At 36.4% G+C, this 22,815-nt stretch overlaps 1 protein-coding gene across 1 annotated transcript; it reads left to right on the top strand.

Annotated features, from left to right (window-relative positions):
- The first annotated feature begins 827 nt into the window (after nucleotides 1-827).
- LOC104894204 (hypothetical protein) lies at nucleotides 828-1,516 on the top strand. Its single transcript, XM_010680384.4, has one exon. It carries the CDS (start codon nucleotides 1,029-1,031, stop codon nucleotides 1,287-1,289), a length of 261 nt encoding a protein of 86 aa, XP_010678686.1. The 5' UTR covers nucleotides 828-1,028; the 3' UTR covers nucleotides 1,290-1,516.
- The last annotated feature ends 21,299 nt before the right edge of the window (nucleotides 1,517-22,815 follow it).

The raw sequence follows: 22,815 nt of genomic DNA, 5'->3' as shown, positions 1-22,815 counted from the left end.
CCAATAAAACAAAATCCCACTTTACCTCCCGTGTAAAAACGTAACAATCCGACTTGCGTGGACCCGGTTCACACTATAAATAGTGTGGACCAGGTCCAGGCACGTGACATGTTATATCACTTTAACATACACTACATCATTTTAACATACACTATATCACTTTAACATACACTATATCACTTTAACATACACTATATTACTTTAACACACCCTATATCACTTTAACATACACTATATCACTTTTAACATACACTATATCACTTTAACACACACTATATCACTTTAACATACACTATATCATTGTAACATACACTATATCATTGTAACATATACTATATCATTGTAACACACACTATATCATTTTAACACACACTATATCACTTTAACATACACTATATCACTGTAACATACACTATATCCTTTTAATATACACTATATCATTTTAACATACACTATATCACTGTAACATACACTATATCATATCAATATACACTATCATAAACTCACGTGATATGGATCGGGTGCACACTAATTAGTGTGCACCGGGTTCATATTAGTTTTTTTAAAAACAGAATCAGAAGTTATTATATTCTCAGACGGATCGGAAGGAGTAATATAATACAAATATACATTATTGACAAAAATGGAAAGGAAGAATATCAACTTCCAGGAAACATCTTATACTTTGAAAAGCTTTACGTTTGTAAGTTACCTAGTTCTGTATGTATTAGCTCTCTATGACAACTCCTACGCGCAAGATCATCCACTCGTGCCAAAACTTTAGAATCAAAAGCATATAACAGCGGTCCAAGCAAGGTATTCAACACGGTGGAAATATTCTTCATTTCCCACCGTCATACGACATTATATATATACACACAACATTTCATCAAAACATTTAAGCAATCACAATTTCAGGAAGCCTTTAAATCTCAAAACAATCTCTTCTTTCTTCTTAAAGCTTAACAAATTAAAACAATCTCTTCTTGTTTCTTCATAGTTTTAAGATTTTACAAGTATAAATAAAAATGGCATCAGGAAACACAAATTATGAGAGTTCATGGGCAGATCAGTGGGACCCACAACCAGCTTATGTAAGCCATGAAAATGAAAGCAAAAACAAGAAGAAGAATAATGAATCAGGAGGAGGTGCAAAGAAGAAAGTTGAAGAAGGGCTTACCAAAACTAAAGAAGTTGCTTCTACTAGTTTCAAGAAGGTCAAACAGGGTACTTCTATGGGTATCAGTTGGATCAAAGACAAGTATCATAAGACCACCCAAAAACATTAAATCATCATATTATAAACTTCTTTTTATTTCATGTTATGTAATTATTTCATTTGATTCATGATTTATATCTTAGGTTGATGATTATTATGGGTATCTGTATATCTTATCCGATCTGATTTGATTTGATTTGCTTTGGTTTGTTAATCAAGCAAATTTTTTTGTAATTGACTATTGAATCGTTTCTTTCTCTTTATTTTCTTGAATATACTCCACTTATCTTTTGATCATATTTTCCCGCACGACTTCATTAGTGTATGTTTGTGACTTTTCATGATTTTCTTGTGATCATTTCACACTTGTTTATGATTAGCTGATTATTGTAATTGTTAATTTTTAGATTTATATGAAATGGGCCTGGGTAACCCAATAAAGAGGATGAGAGTTTGACCCACTTACAAGCTAGGAGGTTCCATCTTAAAACCAATTAATGAGATGAGGAATAACTCCTCATCTTATAAATACCTGCCTGCTGATGATTGCCAAAAACAACAAGTCTGGCTTTGAACCCGCTCCACAGAACCATCAGAATGATATATCATCCTATAAACCTACTTACAACCAAGTAAATTCTTATCATAGTTGCGAGGTACCAACTCCCATGTGTCATTTTTAATCAAAGCATTATATTCATCTAACATAGCTTGACGCCAACGCGAGTTTTTAGAAGCTTGTTTAAAATTAGTAGGTTCAGACTCTACAATTTCAGTGTTGAGGTTCATTAAGACACGAGGCTTAGACACACCATCCTTAAGACGGGTAACCATGGGATGACGATTACGGCCAGGACTGAGAGCAGGAGAGGACGTGGGCGAAGATGCAGAATTGTGGGAGGGGGAGGACGCAATAGCCTCGCCCATACTCGGGCTTGAGCCAGCAGACGGGGGGGGGGGGGGGGACTGCCCAGCAAGCAATTAATGATAACTCCTCATCTTAAAACCAATTAATGATAGGAGGTTCCACTTACAAGCTAACTGGAAATGTTAGAGCAATAATCCTCTTAGGGGCTGGACATCCTGTTGAGGTAAATCTTTATCCAGTAGCAATCAAATACCAGTCTAGACGAACCCCTCGCAACCCGGGCTCTGATACCATGTTAATTTTTAGATATATATGAAAATGGGTCTGGGTAACCCAATAAGGAAGAGGAGAGTTTGGCCCACTTACAAGTTAGAAGGTTCCATCCTAAAACCAATTGGTGATAGGAGGAGTAACTCCTCATCTTATAAAGTGGTTTATTATCTCCTCTTTCTCCAATGTGGGACACTCACAAGTGGACTTTCAATGGGTTTCAACAGTAATAATTCATCAGAATTTTGTTAACGTAAGAAATATAAGCGGTCGTTTGGTTAAAGTTGGGAAGTATAGCTTCCCTTGAATTTGCATTGCCCATGAAATTTCATTTTTCATTTTTTAAGAAGTATAATTTTTTTGTTTACTTGAACATGGGAAATTCTATTTCCCATGGGAATTTCCACTTACCGAGTAGGACCTAGGTAAGTTATTTCCTCCATTTTGTAGGAAATAGAACTTCCTAGGAAGTTCTACTTCCCATGCTTTTGTCAACCAAACAACAACACATATACCTACTTCCTAGGAATTCTAATTTCCTATGTATTTGAAGGTTAACCAAACAAGCTCTAAATATTAGGAAACTTCCTTGCGAGAGAAACACCTGATGTGTCGCTACTCGCTAACAATGATGACATGTAAAGCAGAATAACTAAATGGTTGACGGCTTGACGCACTATTTGAGATATACTCTAAGAAACAAAAAGGATGAAAACTAGAGAGAAAATATTCCATTGATTCTTATAAATCAAAATATCAAAATAAGGAATTATTACAATTTGAGTATTTACACTATCTTATATTATAACAGAATACTAACAAGCTTAACGAGTTGTTTAGGGAATAACAAAAAGTACCTGAAATTGGACTATAGCTTATTACATCTTATATCAGTTTTATTACATAAGCTAATTCTGAATTTGTCATATGATCAGTAGCTCAAGAATCAACAATCCAAATAGATGAAGAATTGTTACCTGCAAAATGAGCAAATGAGCCAGAATTATTGGAAGATTTCCTAATAATTTGCTTGCCTTTGATGGATTTCAGAAAATCTTGAAACATAGACTGCAGCATTATAGTGTCACCTTATTAGCCGCAATAGAACGACTATTAATATTTTGAGCAGCACCAAAATCCAAAGGATTATCTTCCATAGGTTCAACAACAATATTTGCAGCAACTCTGGTTGAATGATGAGTTTGATTGTTGTACTTCTTGGTATACAGGTCAGGAAATCCAACCAGCTTAAAAATTGAGCTTTAACACGTCATTTCCTTTACAATACTCACACTTCAAGTTAATTTTCTCCACTGCATCAGCTTGAAAATCATTTATTTTCTTCAAGCATTGACAAGTACACTTCGAAACCATACCACAAGTGCAATATGGAAATTCCTTAAATTCTACAATTAATCCCAAAACTTCTTCATTTTGCCAAACCATGTTAGTATTGACAAAATTTCTTGTTTCAATTTCTCCAATTTCTTTTTAATCTGATAAACCTATGGTCCAATTGAAAATGTGAAATTTTCACCAATTTCATGTTCCATTGAATTCACAGTCCAACAAGTCACCAAATAATCCTATCTTCTCTATTGATTGTAATTTTTATCAGACAATTCAGGTTGTGGAATTGAACCGTCAAGAAAACCTTTGCAACTAAAGCTCCCATAATTTTCTTCTTCCAGGCAACAAAAATGTCGTTCGAATTCAAACAAACAACTACTAATTTGTTTTTTGTTTGATCAGAACTAGAAATATAAAAAGGATCACTACAGGAATTACTCACATTACTGTTCGAATTTTCTCCAGTAATTGACGTTTCAGCATCAACTTCCACCATTGTTGAATAACTTGAAGATTTTCAAAGGAGATTTCGATAAGATTCAAAGAAATTCAGAGAATTTCAACAAAATTTAGAGATTTCAACAAAATTCAAGTAAATAAATAGAAATAGATTGAAGAAATATAGAATCAAAAAAGAAATTTCTCCCGATTATATTCTCAAATTAAAATTCAGCGGAATGTAACCCGCTCTGATACCATGAGAAACAAAAAGGATGAAAATCGGAGAGAAAATATCTCACTTTAGGAAATGATTCTTAGAAATTAGAATATCAAAAATGAGAAATTATTACAACTTGATTATTTATACTATCTTTTGTTATAATAGAATACTAACAAGCTTACTAACTTGTTTAGGAAATAACAGAAAGCGTAAGGAACTCAAGTTTAACTACAGTTTATTAGAGCTTATATAAGCTTTATAACATAAGCTTCATACCAATTTGTAAATGATTTCAACAAAATTTAAAATTAGGAAAATGATATACTCCTATTTAGCCAAATTCAATTAGATTATACAATATCAATACTTAAGTTAACACAAAAGCATGAAATTCACTATTAACAAGAAATGGAAAAATATAAGACATCCATCTCTAACATACGTCAACATCATTCACCCCATCTTTTCCAAATCTTTCATACTTCATTTTGTCCTATCATGCTTCAGCTGCCATAATCAACGATGTATTTGTAACTTCATTTGTGTGTGTTGAACTTAAATTTCTCTTTTTTATTTTGAAACTCTTTTGTACTTGAATACATTCATGATTAAATGGAAAAAAAATTTGGAGACAATAATTGGTGTTCTAATATTGATTCTCAAAGTACAATGAAAATACAAATAAGAGTAGTGAAGGCCAACATACACATAATTAACTTTTGTCCCACATCGACGGCTGCGGGATGTCATGTCCTTATATAGAAATGACTTGTACAATAAATTATAGGTTGTATACCATTTAAGTGAGTAGAATTCAGCTATATGTTTGGATGATGTGTAAACATTGAAGATCTCAATTTTTTGGACTGAAATATGTGACTAATTGCACACTATTACTTCGAAACTAATTCTACAATCAATGCAATTTTTAGGTATGAGAGAGGTAGAGAGGAAAAAAAAAATGGGTCATGTGATTGGAAAGAGAGAGAAGAAAAGCAAAAATAAAAAGTGTTGCAAGTAATTAATTATTTCCTTTTTAGGAAAGTGTTGCGGGTAAAAGAAAAAGGAGGAAGTAACATTATTGTGGGGACAATGATTTTCCCAAATTTGACAATTTTTTTATAGGGAAAAGCTATATGCAGCCCGAAGGGCTGTATATAAGAAGCTAAAAATGGAAATAAGTTGCATTAATTGATCATTTATTACATCGGTTGATGTAAAAATTTTCCATAAATTCACAACTTATTTCCATTTCAAGTGTATTTGTTGCAACGGAAGCGATTAATAAAGCAATAAGCTCAAGAAAGCGAATAATGAACACACAAGATTTAACGAGGTTCACTATCAATTTGATAGCTACGTCTTCAAGGCAGGGAAAAACGATGATTTCACTATGAACGAGACGATTATAATTACAATAGGCAAGATTCAATTGAATGGATTTCCAATTGAATCTCAAAGACTCTCTCTAATCTCCTCTATTGTGTTTATTCTAATCTCTCTCTCTCTCTCTCTCTAATATTTGTGGTAAAAAGCCCTAAATATGATATAACATATTTATATGAAGTCTAGAATACAAGTTGTAAGATATCGAGTAAAAACCCGATCGAAAATCGCCTTCGCGTGCTGGCCCGCGTCGCACCCCCCGACGAACGTCGCACCTCGCGACCAAGCACGCAGCAGCGAGAGCAGGCGAGGATGCGCGCTGCGTCGCACCTCGCGACTCAGCTCGTCCCACTGAATGAACGAAGATGCTGCTGGGCTCGCGATGCACCTCGCGACCATTGTCGCGGCTCTTGACCCAGCTCGCAAGTCACGAACTCACATTATTTATGTGTTATATGCAACCCTAACGGCCCGTTTGGTAGTTGGTCATAAATGATGGTAATGGGAATGAATTTGTGTGTAAATTTGTGAAAAATATCATTGTTCATTCCCATGGTAATGCTAATTTGTCCTAAAGTGTCCACTTTCCTTCTTGAATTTTCATTCCCATCCAATACCACCTTGTAGGGTGGTAATGAGTGGTAATGAAAATTGCTTTCCCTTGGAGACAAAAACACAAGTTTAGGGGTAAGATTGCTTTCCCATGGAGAAAAAATGCATCCCCATGGAGATTTTAAGGGTGCTTCCCTAATAAAATTACACTTGAAATTCATTCCTATTACCACAATTTATTAACGATTACCAAACGGGCCGTAAAGGTTGCATATAACATAATCTTTTTTATAATCACCTTAATCTTTTTACCCCACGTACAAAACTCTCTTTCCACCATATTCTTGCACAAACCCATTATCAACTCCATATTTAATTCTACATCATATATTACCTAGTTCACACTTACAAATGTAAGGAAAGCTAAGGAATATCCGCAAAAAACCTCCCGCTTCTCTCTCTAAACAAACAAAACCCTCCTAACCCTAACCCTACAAACCCGCCTTTTCTACTAGGCTCGCCGGAGGCTGGCTGTTTAGCCTCGTCTCCGGCGAGCTTAGGCCTCTGATTCTTCTCATCGTCTCCATCTTCCCCTGTTCGTCGTGGGTTTCTGTTCCGCGAGTTTCCCCCCTCCCCTGTTTTTCCCGGTTTCGGGCTGTTTTTTTGGTGGTGTGGTAGTGGCGGTCGGTCCGCCGTAGTCGTCGTAGTCGTTGCGTCGAACGACGTTAGTTGTCGTCGTTCCCCAGTCCGTCGTCGGTTTTGTTGTCCGAGCGATTCCCCCCTCCCCTGTTCGGTAAGGCCCCATTCCTTTTTCTCCCGTTCGTGTTTGTCTAGTCATCCCTCTGTCTTCCAACCCCCGTTTTGGCTCGTCTGCGTGGCCAACCCAGCTTCCCTGGTCAAGCGTCTCCCCTTCCCGGTCCCCCTCTAAAGGTCGTTTAGGCTAAGTTCCCCCTTCCCCGTCCCCTGGTTAGGTTTTAGGTGTAGTCGCGTCTCCCTTTCCCGTCCCCCCACTAGTGTAGTTGGAGTTAGTTTAGTTCGCGTGCCAAGGAAGCGTACGGTGCAGTGTTTTTGTCGGCGTGGCTATGTGTCGGGTGGTAGTTTCTGTTTTCTTTACTTTCATGATTGTTTGTTTCCGTTCTGTTGCTTGTCGGTCTTCTGGCTTTGGGATTGTCACTTTGGATCTTCGGATCTGTCAGTGGGGCGACGTTCACCAATCTAACTCGCCCCAAATTCTCGTGATGACTTCATGTGTCATCACACCTAAAAAACGCATCTTGTGGGAGGCCCCCCAACTTGATTTGGGGCACGTTAAGACCTCCACCTCGTTTTTCGGGTTTCAGTCTAATGTGACTGAATTTCGAATACCCTCGCAGTAGGGTTTGAAGTCACTTTCAAACGTGACTTCTTTGTTCGTCGAATCAGGCGAATCCCAGGAGGCTCATCAAGGACCTTGGGATTTAGTGTCTAGTGGACCTTGGGATCTACTAGCAGTTGTACGGCAATCTCTTTATGAAGATCGGCAGAGTTGTGTACTTCAACAGATTTCCTCTCATATCCTCCTTCACTCCTCATCGCTCATGACACACTTTATTCGGATTGGACTTTTACTTGTTCGTGTTTATGTTAAGTCGTTTGTACGAGTTAGTGTCGTTTTCCATAGTGTTAGTTGTTTCTTGTTTTTGTTTCGTTTGGTAATATTACCGTTAGGTTGTACTCCAACTTTTCATTAATGCAAATTTCCTTGTTGTCAAAAAAAAAAAAAAAAAAAAAAAAAGCTCCATATTTAATTATTCATTTCGGCCTTTCAAGCAACAATAATGAGTAGAGTATAAAAGAACCAAGATAGTATCTACTCTACTAATTATCCATTTCATACCCAACTCTGAAGCCAATATCAAACAATCTACATTAAACTATCACAGATAACTTAGTGCAAGGACTGATAAATTCTAAGAAATGCACTTGTTATGCCACCAAATATGCAAAGTGTTGACCCTTTTGAAAATATTTCTCCAAATGACAAATCTCAGCCTCTAACAGCTACTTTAACTTACATCTAAATGTATACCCAGAAAATAAAATAAAAAATATGACTTTTGTAGGTCTTCTTAAAGCAGGCTACAACAAAAATAACTATAATACTTACGGTCTATTTGGTAGTTGGTCATAAATAATAGTAATGGGAATGAATTTGTGTGTAAATTTGTGAAAAATATCATTGTCCATTCTCATGGTAATGCTAATTTATCCTAAAGTGTCCACTTTCCTTCTTGAATTTTCATTCACATCCAATATCACCTTGTAGGTGGTAATGAGTGGTAATGAAAACTGTTTCCCCTTGGAGATGAAAATATAAGTTTAGGGGTGAGATTGCTTGTCTATGGAGAAAAAATGCTTCCCTATGAAGATTTTAAGGATCCTTCCCTAATAAAATTACACTTAAAATTCATTCCTATTACCACAATTTATTAGCAACTACCAAATGAGCGGTTAAAGTTTTGTCTCAAAGACCACATGATCTTAGGTGCGGTAGAAATAAAAATTGATCTTAGGTGTGACATGATATTGGATTCAAGCAAGTTTTATGTTGTTGGTCACAACTCACAACAAGATGTACTTGAGACAAAAAAAATTGTTGTGAGAAACATGCACAAGTTTGTAAACCAAAACGAATCGTGGTTAGTAAGCTTAGCTTGCAGTAGAATTAATAGACGTTAGAGCAAATTACTCAGAACCAGCAACTCAGCAAGCTCCATAATGCAACAAACTACCCAAAAAAACCCCTCTTCACCATAAGATAGCATCAAAATTGATCAATTCTATGAAATTCGAGTATAAATCAGTTGCTAATTGAGAAACTTTCACACGTGCCCTAACTTCGAGACCTCAAAAATCTTCTATTGCTAATTAACAAAAAAAAAACATGAATTTAGCTTCTGATATTACTATTAGGAATATTAGGTATGATAATTCCAAAAAAAAAAAACAAAAGAAAAAAAAACCTTCAACTCCAATCCATTAATTCGATCTTTGTTTGCACCTGCCAATTAGTTTGGCTACCTTATTGATGACTTTCAGTATGAGGCAATATCAAAATGTATTTGAGCCATTTCTAGTATTTTAGAAGGGTTCATTATTATGCGACTAGTAGTAACTTTCTGATCTGGATAGATTGGCATTTCAGCTCCCCTGTGTCATGAGACAAAGCTTATTGGTGGTTCTCCTTGTACCGTGAGACGGGATATATTGGTTCTCCTTGTCACGTGAGACGAGGTTTGGTTCTCCTTGCGCTATGAGACATGTGTTTAATGTGTTGTGAGCGTGGTTTTGCTCAAAAAAACTAGTATTTGAAGTGAGCTCGACTTTGCTCAAGAAAAAGCCAATATATGGTGTGAGCGTGATTTGCTCGAGAAAAACATAAACAATAAACACTACAATTACAAAAAGACTGATGATACTGTTTTGTTAAAATATGCGGTGGGTTCGAAAAAGAATGGTGTTCTCATCAAGAGAAAAAAATAACGGGTCCGAAAAAAATGGTGTTCCCGTCAGTTCATATGTTTAATTTGATTTTCCTTAATTTTTTTGTTTCTCCAATCGTAACGTTCGTGTTACTGTCGTTACGATTGCGGGAGGGTATTAGGAATATTAGGTATAATAAAAATATGATAATAACGTTAGGATATATTATTATTTTGGGATATTTCCAATAAGTATTTGATTAGTATTAGAAATAATATATCTTTTAGAGATAGTTTTCTAGTAGAAGTCCCTTGTTACTCTTATATATATTGTACTAATAGTTCAAATCGAGATCGAAAAAAGGATATTTCAATGACGAAGATGAGAGAAAATAAATAGTATTATAAGAGAGAAAATGAAGAAAAATAACTAAATTGGTAAGTGTGAAAGAATCGATAGGAAGGAGGCAAGGTTGTGGGCTAGCAGGGGCGAGGGAGGAGACGGGGTGGCAAGGGAGGAAGGAGGAGAGAGATAGAGGAGGGAGAGAATAAAATGGGTGAAAAAAAATTAACCAATTGATCAGGTCACCCATTTATTTCGACCACCATTGTCAAAGGGTGCATAAAGTTGGAATTGAACAATAATAGATTAAAATTAGGATTGTTTTTGTTAGAAGGACATAATTAAAACTGTTCTTTTCAAGTTCACCTTTTGAGACTCTTTATTGTAGAAAAGGGACCAATTAAGCCTACTTTTCTTCTCGTAATCTTTGAAGGAAGATTAAGATACGATGAAGCAAATAAGTCTAATTAGCACTTTGAGTTTTCTAAACCTTAAAATTTTTAACTTTAGTGTTGGGTATATGGTAGTATATGAAGCTCATGGAGGTGTATGGGTGTGGAGATGAGGTTGCGTAGAAGAAAAACGTCATTTGGGACATAAGGCCAACTTTGAATGGACATATCTTTCAATCTATAAATGATTTTGAGGTGATTCAAAGTGGAGGTGATAGCTTGTTCCGAGAGCTTTCCAATGATAGGTCATACGTCCAATTCCGGTGAGAAACGAGAAAGTTATGACGATTTTACGAAGAACTGACAAAACTGACGGGTTCTGTCCGCCCGCGGGTTGTCGAGCGCGGCCGCGGGTGTCGAACCGCAAACCTATTTTTTCCGGTTTTTGGTATTAATGAGGGTATAAATAAACCCTAATTATGTTTATTCATTATTCTCATCTTTAAACACATAGTTTGAGAAGAGAAAGCTTTAGAGAGAGTCTTGAGTGCTTTTGTAATCTCTATCAAACATTCATCGATTCCTAGTGCAGATTCGTGGTTTTTCTCCCAGTTCTTGGGTTTCCACGTAAAATTTCTGGTGTGTTCTTTCCTGCTTTTTATTTGATATTCTATTATTGTTTGCTATTATTCTTAGATTGATAGTCAATAGAACTTACAAGTGGTATCAAGAGCTAGGTTTGATTATTGTCTAGATCTAGAATAATTAACAATGGAGGATTCAAAGATTAGAATTGAGAAGTTTGATGGGACAGATTTTGGATATTGGAAGATGCAAATAGAGGACATCTTATATCAGAAAAATCTGTATCAACCTTTGTCTGAAAAGCCTGCTGAGATGGAGGAGGCTAAGTGGAAAGTACTGGACAGACAGGCACTAGCGGTGGTGCGTTTGACATTGGCTCGGACTGTGGCGTTCAATGTCAAGGATATCAAAACAACGGCTGGATTGATCAAAGCACTGTCAGATATGTATGAAAAGCCCTCTGCAATGAATAAGGTATATCTGATGCGCCGTTTGTTTGGTTTAGAGATGAATAATGGTAGTTCTGCTGCTGAACATATTAATGAATTTAATTCATTAATAAGTCAGTTATCTTCGGTTAATATTGCCTTTGAGGATGAAGTGAAAGCCCTAATTTTGTTGTCCTCTTTACCTACTGCTTGGGAAACTGTTGTAACTGCTGTTAGTAATTCCTCTGGTAAAGAGAAATTGGTTTATGATGTTGTCCGTGATCTGATTTTGAGTGAGAGCATTCGAAGGAAGGAGAGTGGAGAATCATCTGGAGCATACAGTGCAGAAGGTAGAGGGAGGGGAAAAGGGAGGAACTTTCAGGGAAAATCGGAGTCAAAGGGGGATCGGAGTAAGTCAAAAGGCAGGGCTAGTGTTACTTGCTGGGGGTGTGGTAATGAAGGACATTTAAAGAGAGATTGTCCTAGGAAAGAGAATGGGAAAGGGAAGAAGAAGGTTCAAGAAAGTGATGATGAAGAAGATGCATCAACTAACTTGATTTCGGAGTACGATTCCATGCTTTGATGGTAAGCATGGATGATCAGAAGAGTTGGTTGGGTGCTCGGGATCATGGGTCTTGGATTCGGGTTCTTCATCATTCCTCACCATGCAGGAGTTGTTTCGGAATTTCAAATCCGGAAAACTTGAAAAGGTCTACCTTGCGGATGGCAAGGCATGGAAGTCATGGGGAAAGGTGATGTGAGTGTGAAACTCACTCATGGTGGCTCGTTGGAGTTGAAGAATGTCAAGTTTATCCCAAGGTTGAAGAAAACTTGATATCGTAGCCCAACTTGCTACATCGGGTTACAAGGTTGTGTTTGATGGTGGTTCTTGGAAATTGTCAAGGGAGCAATGATCATAGCTCGTGGGACAAGGACTGGAACACTTTACACCATGGGGAGCACAGTGAAGGGGTCCGGGATTGGGATGAGAACTTCATGTAAGGTGTCGTTTGGTCGGAAAACTATCGATAGTGGGCTAAGGGATGAGAACCGTGGTGAAGCGGTATCCCGTGGCAAATTGACCGGTAAGCGAACAAGGTGAAGGCGGCACACAAGCATGATGTGCCGGAAATCCTAAGTGGAACAAAGGGTGTATTGTTCGAGTGGGAGCAATGTGAGTTTGCTTATAGAACAATGAGAAGCTTCTTTGGCTTAGGTGGTAATTGGTTTTATTGAAGTTTGATGAGACTTCAATGTGCTTCTTTGGTTGGAGAGGAAGTGATTGTCTTCTTTTTGTAGAGGAAGGGATCTTCATTTGGTTGTGTTGCTCTAAGGTGATCCGACCTCCGGGGTAGGAGGGTGTGTAGGTTCATGGAGTGATGGTGCAATGATTTGGAGTTTAGTGATTAAGAATCAAAGTCGGTGTAGACTTTGATATTTTTTTATTGGAGTTGGTGCAAACTTCAATATTATTTTCCTTGGTGTAGAGGAGATGTGTTGTCATGGGATGCTTGATGTATGTCATGGTTTGGACACGACTCGAGATTGCTTTTGCAGTGGGAGTTGTGTGTAGGAAGATGAATGAGAGGATGATGAAGGTATGAAGTTTTCTTCACTTACACCTATCTCCAAGTGGGAGATTGTTGGGTATATGGTAGTATATGAAGCTCATGGAGGTGTATGGGTGTGGAGATGAGGTTGCGTAGAAGAAAAACGTCATTTGGGACATAAGGCCAACTTTGAATGGACATATCTTTCAATCTATAAATGATTTTGAGGTGATTCAAAGTGGAGGTGATAGCTTGTTCCGAGAGCTTTCCAACGATAGGTCATATGTCCAATTCCGATGAGAAACGAGAAAGTTATGACGATTTTACGAAGAACTGACAAAACTGACGGGGTTCTGTCCGCCCGCGGGTTGTCGAGCGCGGCCGCGGGGTGTCGAGCCGCAAATCCTATTTTTTCCGGTTTTTTGTTATTAATGAGGGTATAAATAGAAGCCTAATTATGTTTATTCATTATTCTTCATCTTTAAACACATAGTTTGAGAAAGAGAAAGCTTTAGAGAGATCTCTTGGGTGCTTTTGTAATCTCTATCAAACATTCATCGATTCCTAGTGCAGATTCGTGGTTTTTCTCCCAGTTCTTGGGTTTTCACGTAAAATTTCTGGTGTGTTCTTTCCTGCTTTCTTATTTGATATTCTATTATTGTTTGCTATTATTCTTAGATTGATAGTCAATAGAACTTACATTTAGATTTTTTACCCTTACATATTATCAAAGGATATAATCTATTTGGTATAAATAGTTTATCTGTTCGGGCTGTCGGGCATGGATGTTTTTAATTTAACATCTTGTTTGGGTTACGAGTCTTATATTCTTAATTTTATGACATGAAAAAAAAAAAATTAGTTGAATTTAGCCCATTCATAGCAAAAAGTTCAAGATTGACAGAAACAAAAAAAATGCCTTCCAGATGAGTGAATGTGAGTGCTCAATGTGTTAGCTAAGAGGCATTTTCCCCACATATAAAAAAGAACACAAGTTAAGAGGCATTTAGAAATCTATTTTTTGAACAGTCTACGTAGGAGACTTTAATTAAAATGCCTTAATTTATACGAGTACATAGCTTTTATAATATTTTATTATTTAAAGGCGGCGAAAAGGATTAGCAGCACAACATCAAACAGAAGCAGATGCAACTTCGATTACTTGTATCAACGGTTAAGTTTAACCAAAGTCGAAAGGGAAAGATAAGGATTAGTAAAAGGTTTATTTTTGCACTTCTTCAATTTTTATTTCTTAACAGCATCAAATAAGGGTGAAGAATTTTTCTACAAAGTTAATAGACTGGTTAGGAGTTGATTTTTTTTTTTTTTCTTATAGAAGTATGTAACGTTTGTCGAAGATGAAGATTTGCATTTCATATGCAATGACATCATCTACTCCTAATTAAAGAATAATAATTTCCTAAAAAAAATAAAAATAAAGAACAATCATACTTTTACATAATAATTAATTAGGGGTCTGGACGATGCATCAGATGGTTATAAGTAATTACATTAGGTGTAATATAATTAATTATAATATTACAAAGATTTACTCATGTTAGATTCAATCAAAGTAAACAAAAAAATGAGGGAAAAATGTGTGAGAGAAATGAAAAAGGTGGGACTTGGGAGTACATAAGGTTGTGGTGTTGGTGGCCAAGGTTTTCTTTTTTATTAGGAAAGAAAACTTAGGAGAATCACCGTTAAACCTAAAACATCCTTATGGATGATAAGTGAAAAATCAATATTGAAAGGAGGGAAGGAGTACAGAAGAGAAGGACACGAGTGACCTCTATGCGCCATAAATCAGCCGCTCGGCTGGCCTCCCGAAAAACATGATCAGGAACCGAAGAGAATCTGCTTAAATATGTACCTGCATCACATACAATATTGTTAATTTCCCAAGGGATGCTTCACACTTTCTTAATCGAGTTAATAACCGCCAGGTTATCGCCTTCAATAAGGATGTTCGAATGTTCGAAATATATACCCAAAGAAAGAGCCCCTCTAATTCCCTCCTGAAGACCCCAAGCTTTAGCTTGGAGAATTAAGGGCAGGAACCAATAGCTTGGGCACCAGCTAAAAGAACCTGGCTATCCGCATTCCGAATAACGAACCCAAAAGCAGCACTTCCATCACTAAGTTTAGAACCATCAAAATTTAATTTGAAGAAACCTGAGGGGGGGGGGGAATAGCCTTTGGGACGAGCCGCAAGGCTCGATTCAGCGGGCCTCTAGCACTAACGATGGGATCGGAAGCAACCGAGTCTACACACATTGACTTGAGTCAATTGTTGGAAAATTTAGAAATGAGACCAGCCGCTTAAATTTGAGAGACAGCCTCATTTCTAAAGATTAGATTATTCCTGCAAAACCAAACAAACCACCATCCAATGACAAACAAAGATAACTCATTTTTAGCCAGCAGCTTATTACTCCGAATAAGGAGACCAGTAAAAGAGAGACTAGTCATGGACAATAATAAACAAGCAGGGAGGGGAGGGCATCCATGATAGCTATGAAAATGAGAAAATGTATCTCTAGCAAAAGGGTAATGAAAGCATAAATAGGCCGCAAATTCTAAGTGAAAATTACAAAGAACACATTCCTGGGGAAGGAAAATATGACTTTTCTCCAATCGAGACTTGGTGGGGAGTCGATCATTACAGACCTTCCACAGAAAATTCTTAACCTTGGGAGGAACACTACAGACCTTCCACAGAAAATTCTTAACCTTGGGAGGAACACGAAGTTTCCAAATCCAATCAAATGGAACTTTAGAATCACGCTCATGAGCAAGACCCTGGGCTAACAGAGCTCCCGACTTAACCGAGTAGATCCCATCCGCATATAGGCCTCAGACAAGGGAATCCGATTGATTTTTGAGACCAAAGCTTGGGGAAGGAATGACTCTAATTTTGGCTGGTCGGTTCCACGAACCACCCGAGATATATTAAAAAATTGCAGACTCACAGATGTCGGGACAACCAAATCCTTGAGAGGATATTGGAAAATCCAATTATCAAACCAAAAGCTTATATGGGTACCATCACCCACTTACCATCTCAATCCTTTGCAAAAGATAGGAATATAATTTATTTAGTATTAAAAAATGTCCATATGAAAGGCGTATCGCGTACCTAACAAAATAACCTAACTATTCCTCCTAACTAATGTAGTCGGGCAAGTAAGGGTCGAATCTCAAGAGACTAACTGATTCAAAGTAGTTAAATTGACTCTAATTAATACTAAACAAGTAATCAAAATAAGTGATGATGAACTAATCTAATTAACTAAAGAAAATGAAATTATCAAGAGTGATGAATCAAGAACTAAAGACATCTAGGTTTAAGTATCCCTACTAACACGAATTAATGCCACAAACAATCCCTTTTCCCTTATTATAATTAACTAATAGATAACTTAGGATGGAAACGCCCTAATAATACTAAGGATTTCTTTCTATCAATCAATAGCTTCCCTAACAATGCAATCATGCCTATTTTTATGGAGTCGTGCAAATTAAAGACTTTAGACATAGCATCCTAACATCCTAATAAATTCCATCAACTACTTTCGTGATGATTTCCTTTATCTTAAATTAGGGTTGTAGATTTGATTAAGATTCAACTTTCGTTGCAAAATTAATCACATTCAATATATACTATTTCTATTGATAATTAAAGCCAACCCTAAAACAAATGAATCATAAATTAATCAAGGTTTGGAAATTGGGAATTAAACATGTATCAATTCATGTTAGGGTTCAACCTAACCCTAGAATAGAAAACTACTCACACATGATGATTGAACAAACAAACTAAAGATTAAAACAAAGCATGATTAACAATAATAATAATAGAATAGAGAAGAGAAAATAGTACTTGAATTAATTGATGAAATTGCAAACTTGAATGTCGAAAAACAAAGACTTGAGGAAAATGATGGAGAATGTTGATGAAACGTGAAGAACCGAGGAAGAAAAACCAAAAATCACGTGATTTCTCTCCTCAAAAAGTCCCCCTCTTCAATTTCTATCCAAAACCTATTTATATCTATCAAAATACCAGGAGTTCGACTAGGATTTGGATTCCTAGAACACTCTAAAACTAGAATTACGTAATATTTAAATTGGAGACCGCCATTGCCTTACGGTAAGCTTGAAAAGACCGCCGCCAAAGAGTGGCGGTTTATGCTGTTTTTTTTTTTTGTTCTCTTGATAGCAAAAAGTCTAATTTGTAGCTTCTCAGACCCGGTAATTAATGGTTACTAACACCATGTTGCAATAGGTCTTCAAAATCATTGCAGGATAGAGCTATCAATCCATCTGAATGCTCCACAATCATCCAAGCTTTCGTGCAAATTCTAATCAACTCCAATAAACGTCGTCATAATCCTACAAAAACAAAACAAACACACCCGAGAAGAGCAATAGCGAAAAGTAAAGAATACTAGCTCTAAAAGATTAGATATATGGGGAAAATATGATGGAAACACACAAATATATCACATAAAAATGAGTATATAAACATGGTATCACCATATTGGTTAAATATTATAGGTATACTAAGTCTTTACATACCTATAATCATGTCAAAAATATGAATCAAGTAACTCTCCCTTTTTTATCCAAATTAGAATGAATGAGGTGACTTACCAGCAAAAGAAGCAGCAAACTGAAAGAAAAAGGGAGGGGGGAGGAAAGATGAAGGAATCAACAAAGTTGTTAAGAAAGGTACAAAGTAGAGGAAGTATTAGTCCACATCGATAGATTATCATGAGATGGGAGCTAACAAGATCTAAGAGAACTTTACTCTTGAACAATTTATTCAAGATTTCTTATGGGTCTGGTAATATTATATATAAGGCTTACTAAGGTATGAACTTAAAATATGACATTGGTTTAAATCCTTGGACTGATTTTGTCATTTGCTCGGTTGGATTCAAATACTTGAGCATCTCAAGTCAAGCTATTAAAGCAAATCTAGCTCGATTCTAGTCGAATTTTGAGTCAAGCAGGGGTTTGCAAGCTTAACGAGTATTGAGCACGAGTTGAGTAGGCCTTTTCTCACAATGGACTCGCTCGATTAGCATCCCTATGTGAGTCTCATGTGCCAAAATATTACTTCGTCTATCCCACAACATAATTGTTGTTTTCCTTTTCAAGTGTCCCAAAAAAATATTTCAATTTCAAATATAAACAAGTAACACCTCGTGCAAGCCTATAGCCAAAATTCTTGTCTTCTGAATGAACTTTGCCTTGGGTCACGAGCTCATCCATTGGCTTAACAAGCAAACAAGAGGATGAAAATATTACGGGGTTTTGAAAGTAGACCTAAATAAGGCCTATAATCGTCTTAGACAGTATTTCGTGCTTGCAATCTTGCAAGTTGTGTGTTTAACTTGCAAGTGGATTGATTGGTTCTATCAATCTATTTCAACTGTCTCCTTCTCCATCCTGGTTAATGGGGATTCTCCACACCCTTCTCGCTGCATGTTGGTCTCTGCCCGAGAGACCCACTACCCCCCTTCTTATTCATCCTATGCATTGAGGTGCTTGTTTGTTGCCTCTACAAAGCTCAATCTTCGTCCGGGGAATCAGGCTAGTCGTCGGGCTCTAAAGATTACCCACTTATTTTTTTTGCGGATGACACCCTACTCTTTTTCCCAAGCTACCCCTTAGGTGTGCCGAAACCTTTTGACTATCGTTGATGAGTTTTGTCAGCTCTCCAGACAAATTGGTTAGTTTTGAGAATTCTTATGTTAAGTTTAGTAGGACACTCCTTCCACCTTCATTCGTCAGATGTGTAAACCTTTGGGTATCTCGAGCATAGATCGAGAGAGTGGACTTGTATCTTGGCAATCACATAGAATTCGATGAAAGAAATAATCGCACGCGATTAGGAGGAACTGGTTGATAAAATTAGCAAAAAGGTAGCTTCGTGGCAGTTTTCTAGCCTCTGGGCTGCAGGTAAGCTCATCCTTATTAACTCCATTTTACTAGCATTGGCTCCCACATTATGATAGTTTACCTTCTTTGCCAAAGGATCATTAAGAGAGCCTCGTTGTGCCTCTAGCGGTGCGGTGGGGAAGATGTCGGGAGAAGCGACCCACCTACTAGCGAAAACAAGAGCCATTAGAAAAACACAAGCATGATGGATGTCTTGATATGTGTTGTTTATCCAAAGTCGATATGGTTATTGCGCTTTCCTACTGATCGTGAAGGCCAACGAGGTTTTTCTTTCCTTAGGTGGTTTATGAATAGGGTACCAAACCTTCTGCCACTTTCTTCATCTTTCCCCTAAGCCTTGTGCCTCACTGATTTTCAGCATGCTTTGTAGATTCCTCACTGAGGGAAAGGCGTAATGGAAATTACTCTCTTTAAACAAGTCTGGCACACTTATGCCCATCAGCATACTCTTATTAGCCGTGTGATTTGAGCCTCCTATGGTAATGATTTGATAATCCCTCTGACCAACCTCCTCTCTTAGTTGCAAATCTCATATATATGGAGTTCCTCGTGGCAGGCAAGTAGGTTTGATAATCTGATAGCTCTGGATGTCTTAGTCACTCACCTCCTTTCTCATGCTTGCCTAAATAGGAATATCCTATCACACACGAAGAACATGGAGTACTCGATCAATTCCAGCTTGATCATGGGTAGAAGCATCAATCGAGTCACTTTTGGAAAACTTTTTGGTAGTCAAATCTCTTGTCAAAGTGGAAAAGATTTGGTGAAAGCTGATGAACCGAGTAATTCCAACAACCTCGACCTTGATTAAAAGGGGTGTTCTAGTGGACTATTGTGCAAGATGTGTGGCGTTGCAAATGTGCCCCCAAACACAACTTACACGATTGCATTTTCAGTTAGCACAATTGGAAAGCTTCATCCCTTGGTTAGTGCTATTACAATTAACTTGAGTCCATAGGATGTGCGGTTCGATTCTCTTTGCAGCCGCTTTCTATGAGTTTTTGCTTTCCTTGTTTTTCTTTTTGTCTTTAAGTTTTCTTTTTCTTTTCTTTTTTGATTTTAAATGAATGCCTTTTTGTTTCACTAAGCTGAAGATCTACTTCCTTTTCTAATTTCTTTTTGTTTGACATCTATTGTCTTAATTAGTTTCATCTCCAACTCTTAGTTTATAAGCATCGATTAATCTATCACACATTTTTAAAAATTGTTTGATTAGTTTTCAAACAAATACAACAATTTGACTATATTATGCACTTTTTAGATACTAAGTTTGACCAAGTAAAAAAAATTTAATTATGTAATATGTTGAACTTGTTGATCTCTATGTATACTTTTAAGTATAAACTATCATACATTTTAGTAAAGTTAAGTATTAAGAAATGAATAGTCAAATTTGTTATTTAAGAGTATAAAGTCAAATAGCTAGATATGTTAAAAAGATAGATGAAGTATTAAAATATATTACAAGAAAAGTATTTTATAATAATTGATGTATCGAGTTTAAAGTTTTATCTTTGTCATCTAAAAACTCAATTTCTCATTCTCAATATGTTTCACGAAATTACTGTTCAATTTCTTTAGTATGTTCCTAGATGGTTTTGTTAGGACCTCCCAAATTCAAAATCTTGGATCCGTCCCTAAGCTTAAGCCCAGAATGTGCTACTAAATATGGGTTCGTAATTTTTTAAAATATTTGTTTAGTCATGTAGGTAGTTGTACCCAGTCAATACAAGAGCCCAGGGGCCAGGAGTAGTCCAATTCATTTTCGTGTTATGGGCACTTTAGTGTCATGGAAACAACATTATGTTCCATGGTTCCTCTCCTAACCCACTTCAAGGCATCAAACTCACTGAGGAAAATAGCAAATAGCAAATGGAGTACATCAGTATGAGGTTGGGACAATCCTTCGACGGTGCAATCCCAATTAGCTATCAACAAATTTCAAAAGATGCAGGGTCTTATGGCAAGTCTTTGGTTGAATCACCAATTGTTTAATGGTGCTCGCTGTATATTTGCAAGTCTTTGGGCCCAACATCAGTTTTATGCACTCCATCCAAGGTGCATATGGTCTGGAAATTCAGACCAACCAACCCCAATGGCCAAGTGTCCCAATAATAAAACTAAGTAAAGCTAGTTTTACTATTTGTTAGACCAACTAAAAACTAGACCATTGTACATGCTCTAAGGTTTATTCCAGGAACATTGTTATGTTGACAGACTCTCTAAATGCCATTCGTGCTATCTCGTCGCTGAGCCAAACTATAATAAAACACTATGTCATTGCAATTAGCATAGCATGGCAGGCTCTGGATTTAGATTTTGTTTCAATTTCTAAAGTTAACACTTGACAGGGATGCAATTAAGGAGGTCCATGATCTAGCTAGAGTCCGGATCCTCTAGAGTTTCAGTGAAACTGTACATGGTAGAGTTATATTTGAGCCATACATTTTAAAATCAAGGACTCATATTGGTGGAAGGGAAAGATTTAGGGGTGGATTTTAATGAGATAAAATAAGGGAGATTTTGGAAAGAAAATATACGAGAAACATTGATTTTTTATTCAATGGTTGATATTGCTCAAGCAGTGAAGCTCTACCATATAGAGTTATTTTAAAACTGTAGAGGATCCAAACACGATCTAGCTAATCTCCCCTGTTAGGACTAGGCCTTAATTCTTCCCCCTTCTTTTCGCTTGATCCATTGTAAAAATAAACTAAATGAATATATTAAGGAGTAAGTGTTACTGTGTTAGCCATATAACCTAACCCATTATTTATGACTATCTCTTGTTTGGGAATATAAATAGTCACAAAAGTTGTGAAGAACTAGACGAATTTCAACCTTATCTCTATTATATAAGTCAGGTGGAGCAATGATGTCCCTTTTGAATTTACATATTCACCCCTCCACAGTATAAAACCATTACACTCATAAACTTACCGAAAAAAATTCAACCAAATCTCTATGAAACTCAATCAACTCATATAATTGTCAATCACATAAACTTGAAAATAAAAAAGATTCAATCAAATTAAATTTAGATCCAATCAACTAAAAAAATTCGTGATCAAGAACTTACTAAAAATTAATAGCACAAACAATAAAAACAATGGCATTCTCATTACACAGACAACTCATATACAAAGTTAATCAAAAATACAAACTCCAAAAAAAATTTAGTTTTTTCATTACTTGAATATGCAATTTTATCACTTATAGTTACTGTAAAAATATTTTTAGATACTATTTATAAGTATTTAAATATTTCTTACTCACCAAATGAAGGTGAACGTAGATACCTACTTTCATAATTTTATGTTTCATTTCTTTTAATACCGAGTAATAGTTATACCTAAAATGTTTATTACTAGAGTGTAAGCAGTCCTCCCACATGATTTTTCTAACTAAAATTTTTGACATCTATAAAAATATCTCAAATGTTATAATGTTGTTTTTTTACTAGAGAAAAAAAGTGATGTGATTGATTAAAATATTTGTATAGCATCCTTCATATTTCTTCCTTAACAAAATAGATGTTACACTTTATAAATATGGTTGTAACAAAATAGATGTTACATTTCTTTTTTGGGCAACAATCTCTCTATCTGTGTCCTATCACATACATCTCCTTTTTTTTTCTTTCTCTTTATCTCTTTTTTCTTCAAAAAATTGCCTATAAAAATATGTGTTGAAAAGTGTAACATCTATTTTATTACGAGGGAGTAGTTGATGTGGGGCCACGGGCCCATACTATAATGTCTCTTGCTTTCCTATCCACCA

Source organism: Beta vulgaris, chromosome 5, assembly GCF_026745355.1.
Source record: "Beta vulgaris subsp. vulgaris cultivar EL10 chromosome 5, EL10.2, whole genome shotgun sequence".
Lineage (NCBI taxonomy): Eukaryota > Viridiplantae > Streptophyta > Magnoliopsida > Caryophyllales > Amaranthaceae > Beta > Beta vulgaris.
The sequence above is the reverse complement of the archived record's forward strand: the minus strand, read 5'-3'. Positions and strand labels throughout refer to the sequence as shown.

What these genes read in the sequence shown, in the direction of transcription:
- LOC104894204 (XM_010680384.4), top strand. Translation starts at nt 1,029, where the DNA reads ATGGCATCAGGAAACACAAATTATGAGAGTTCATGGGCAGATCAGTGG.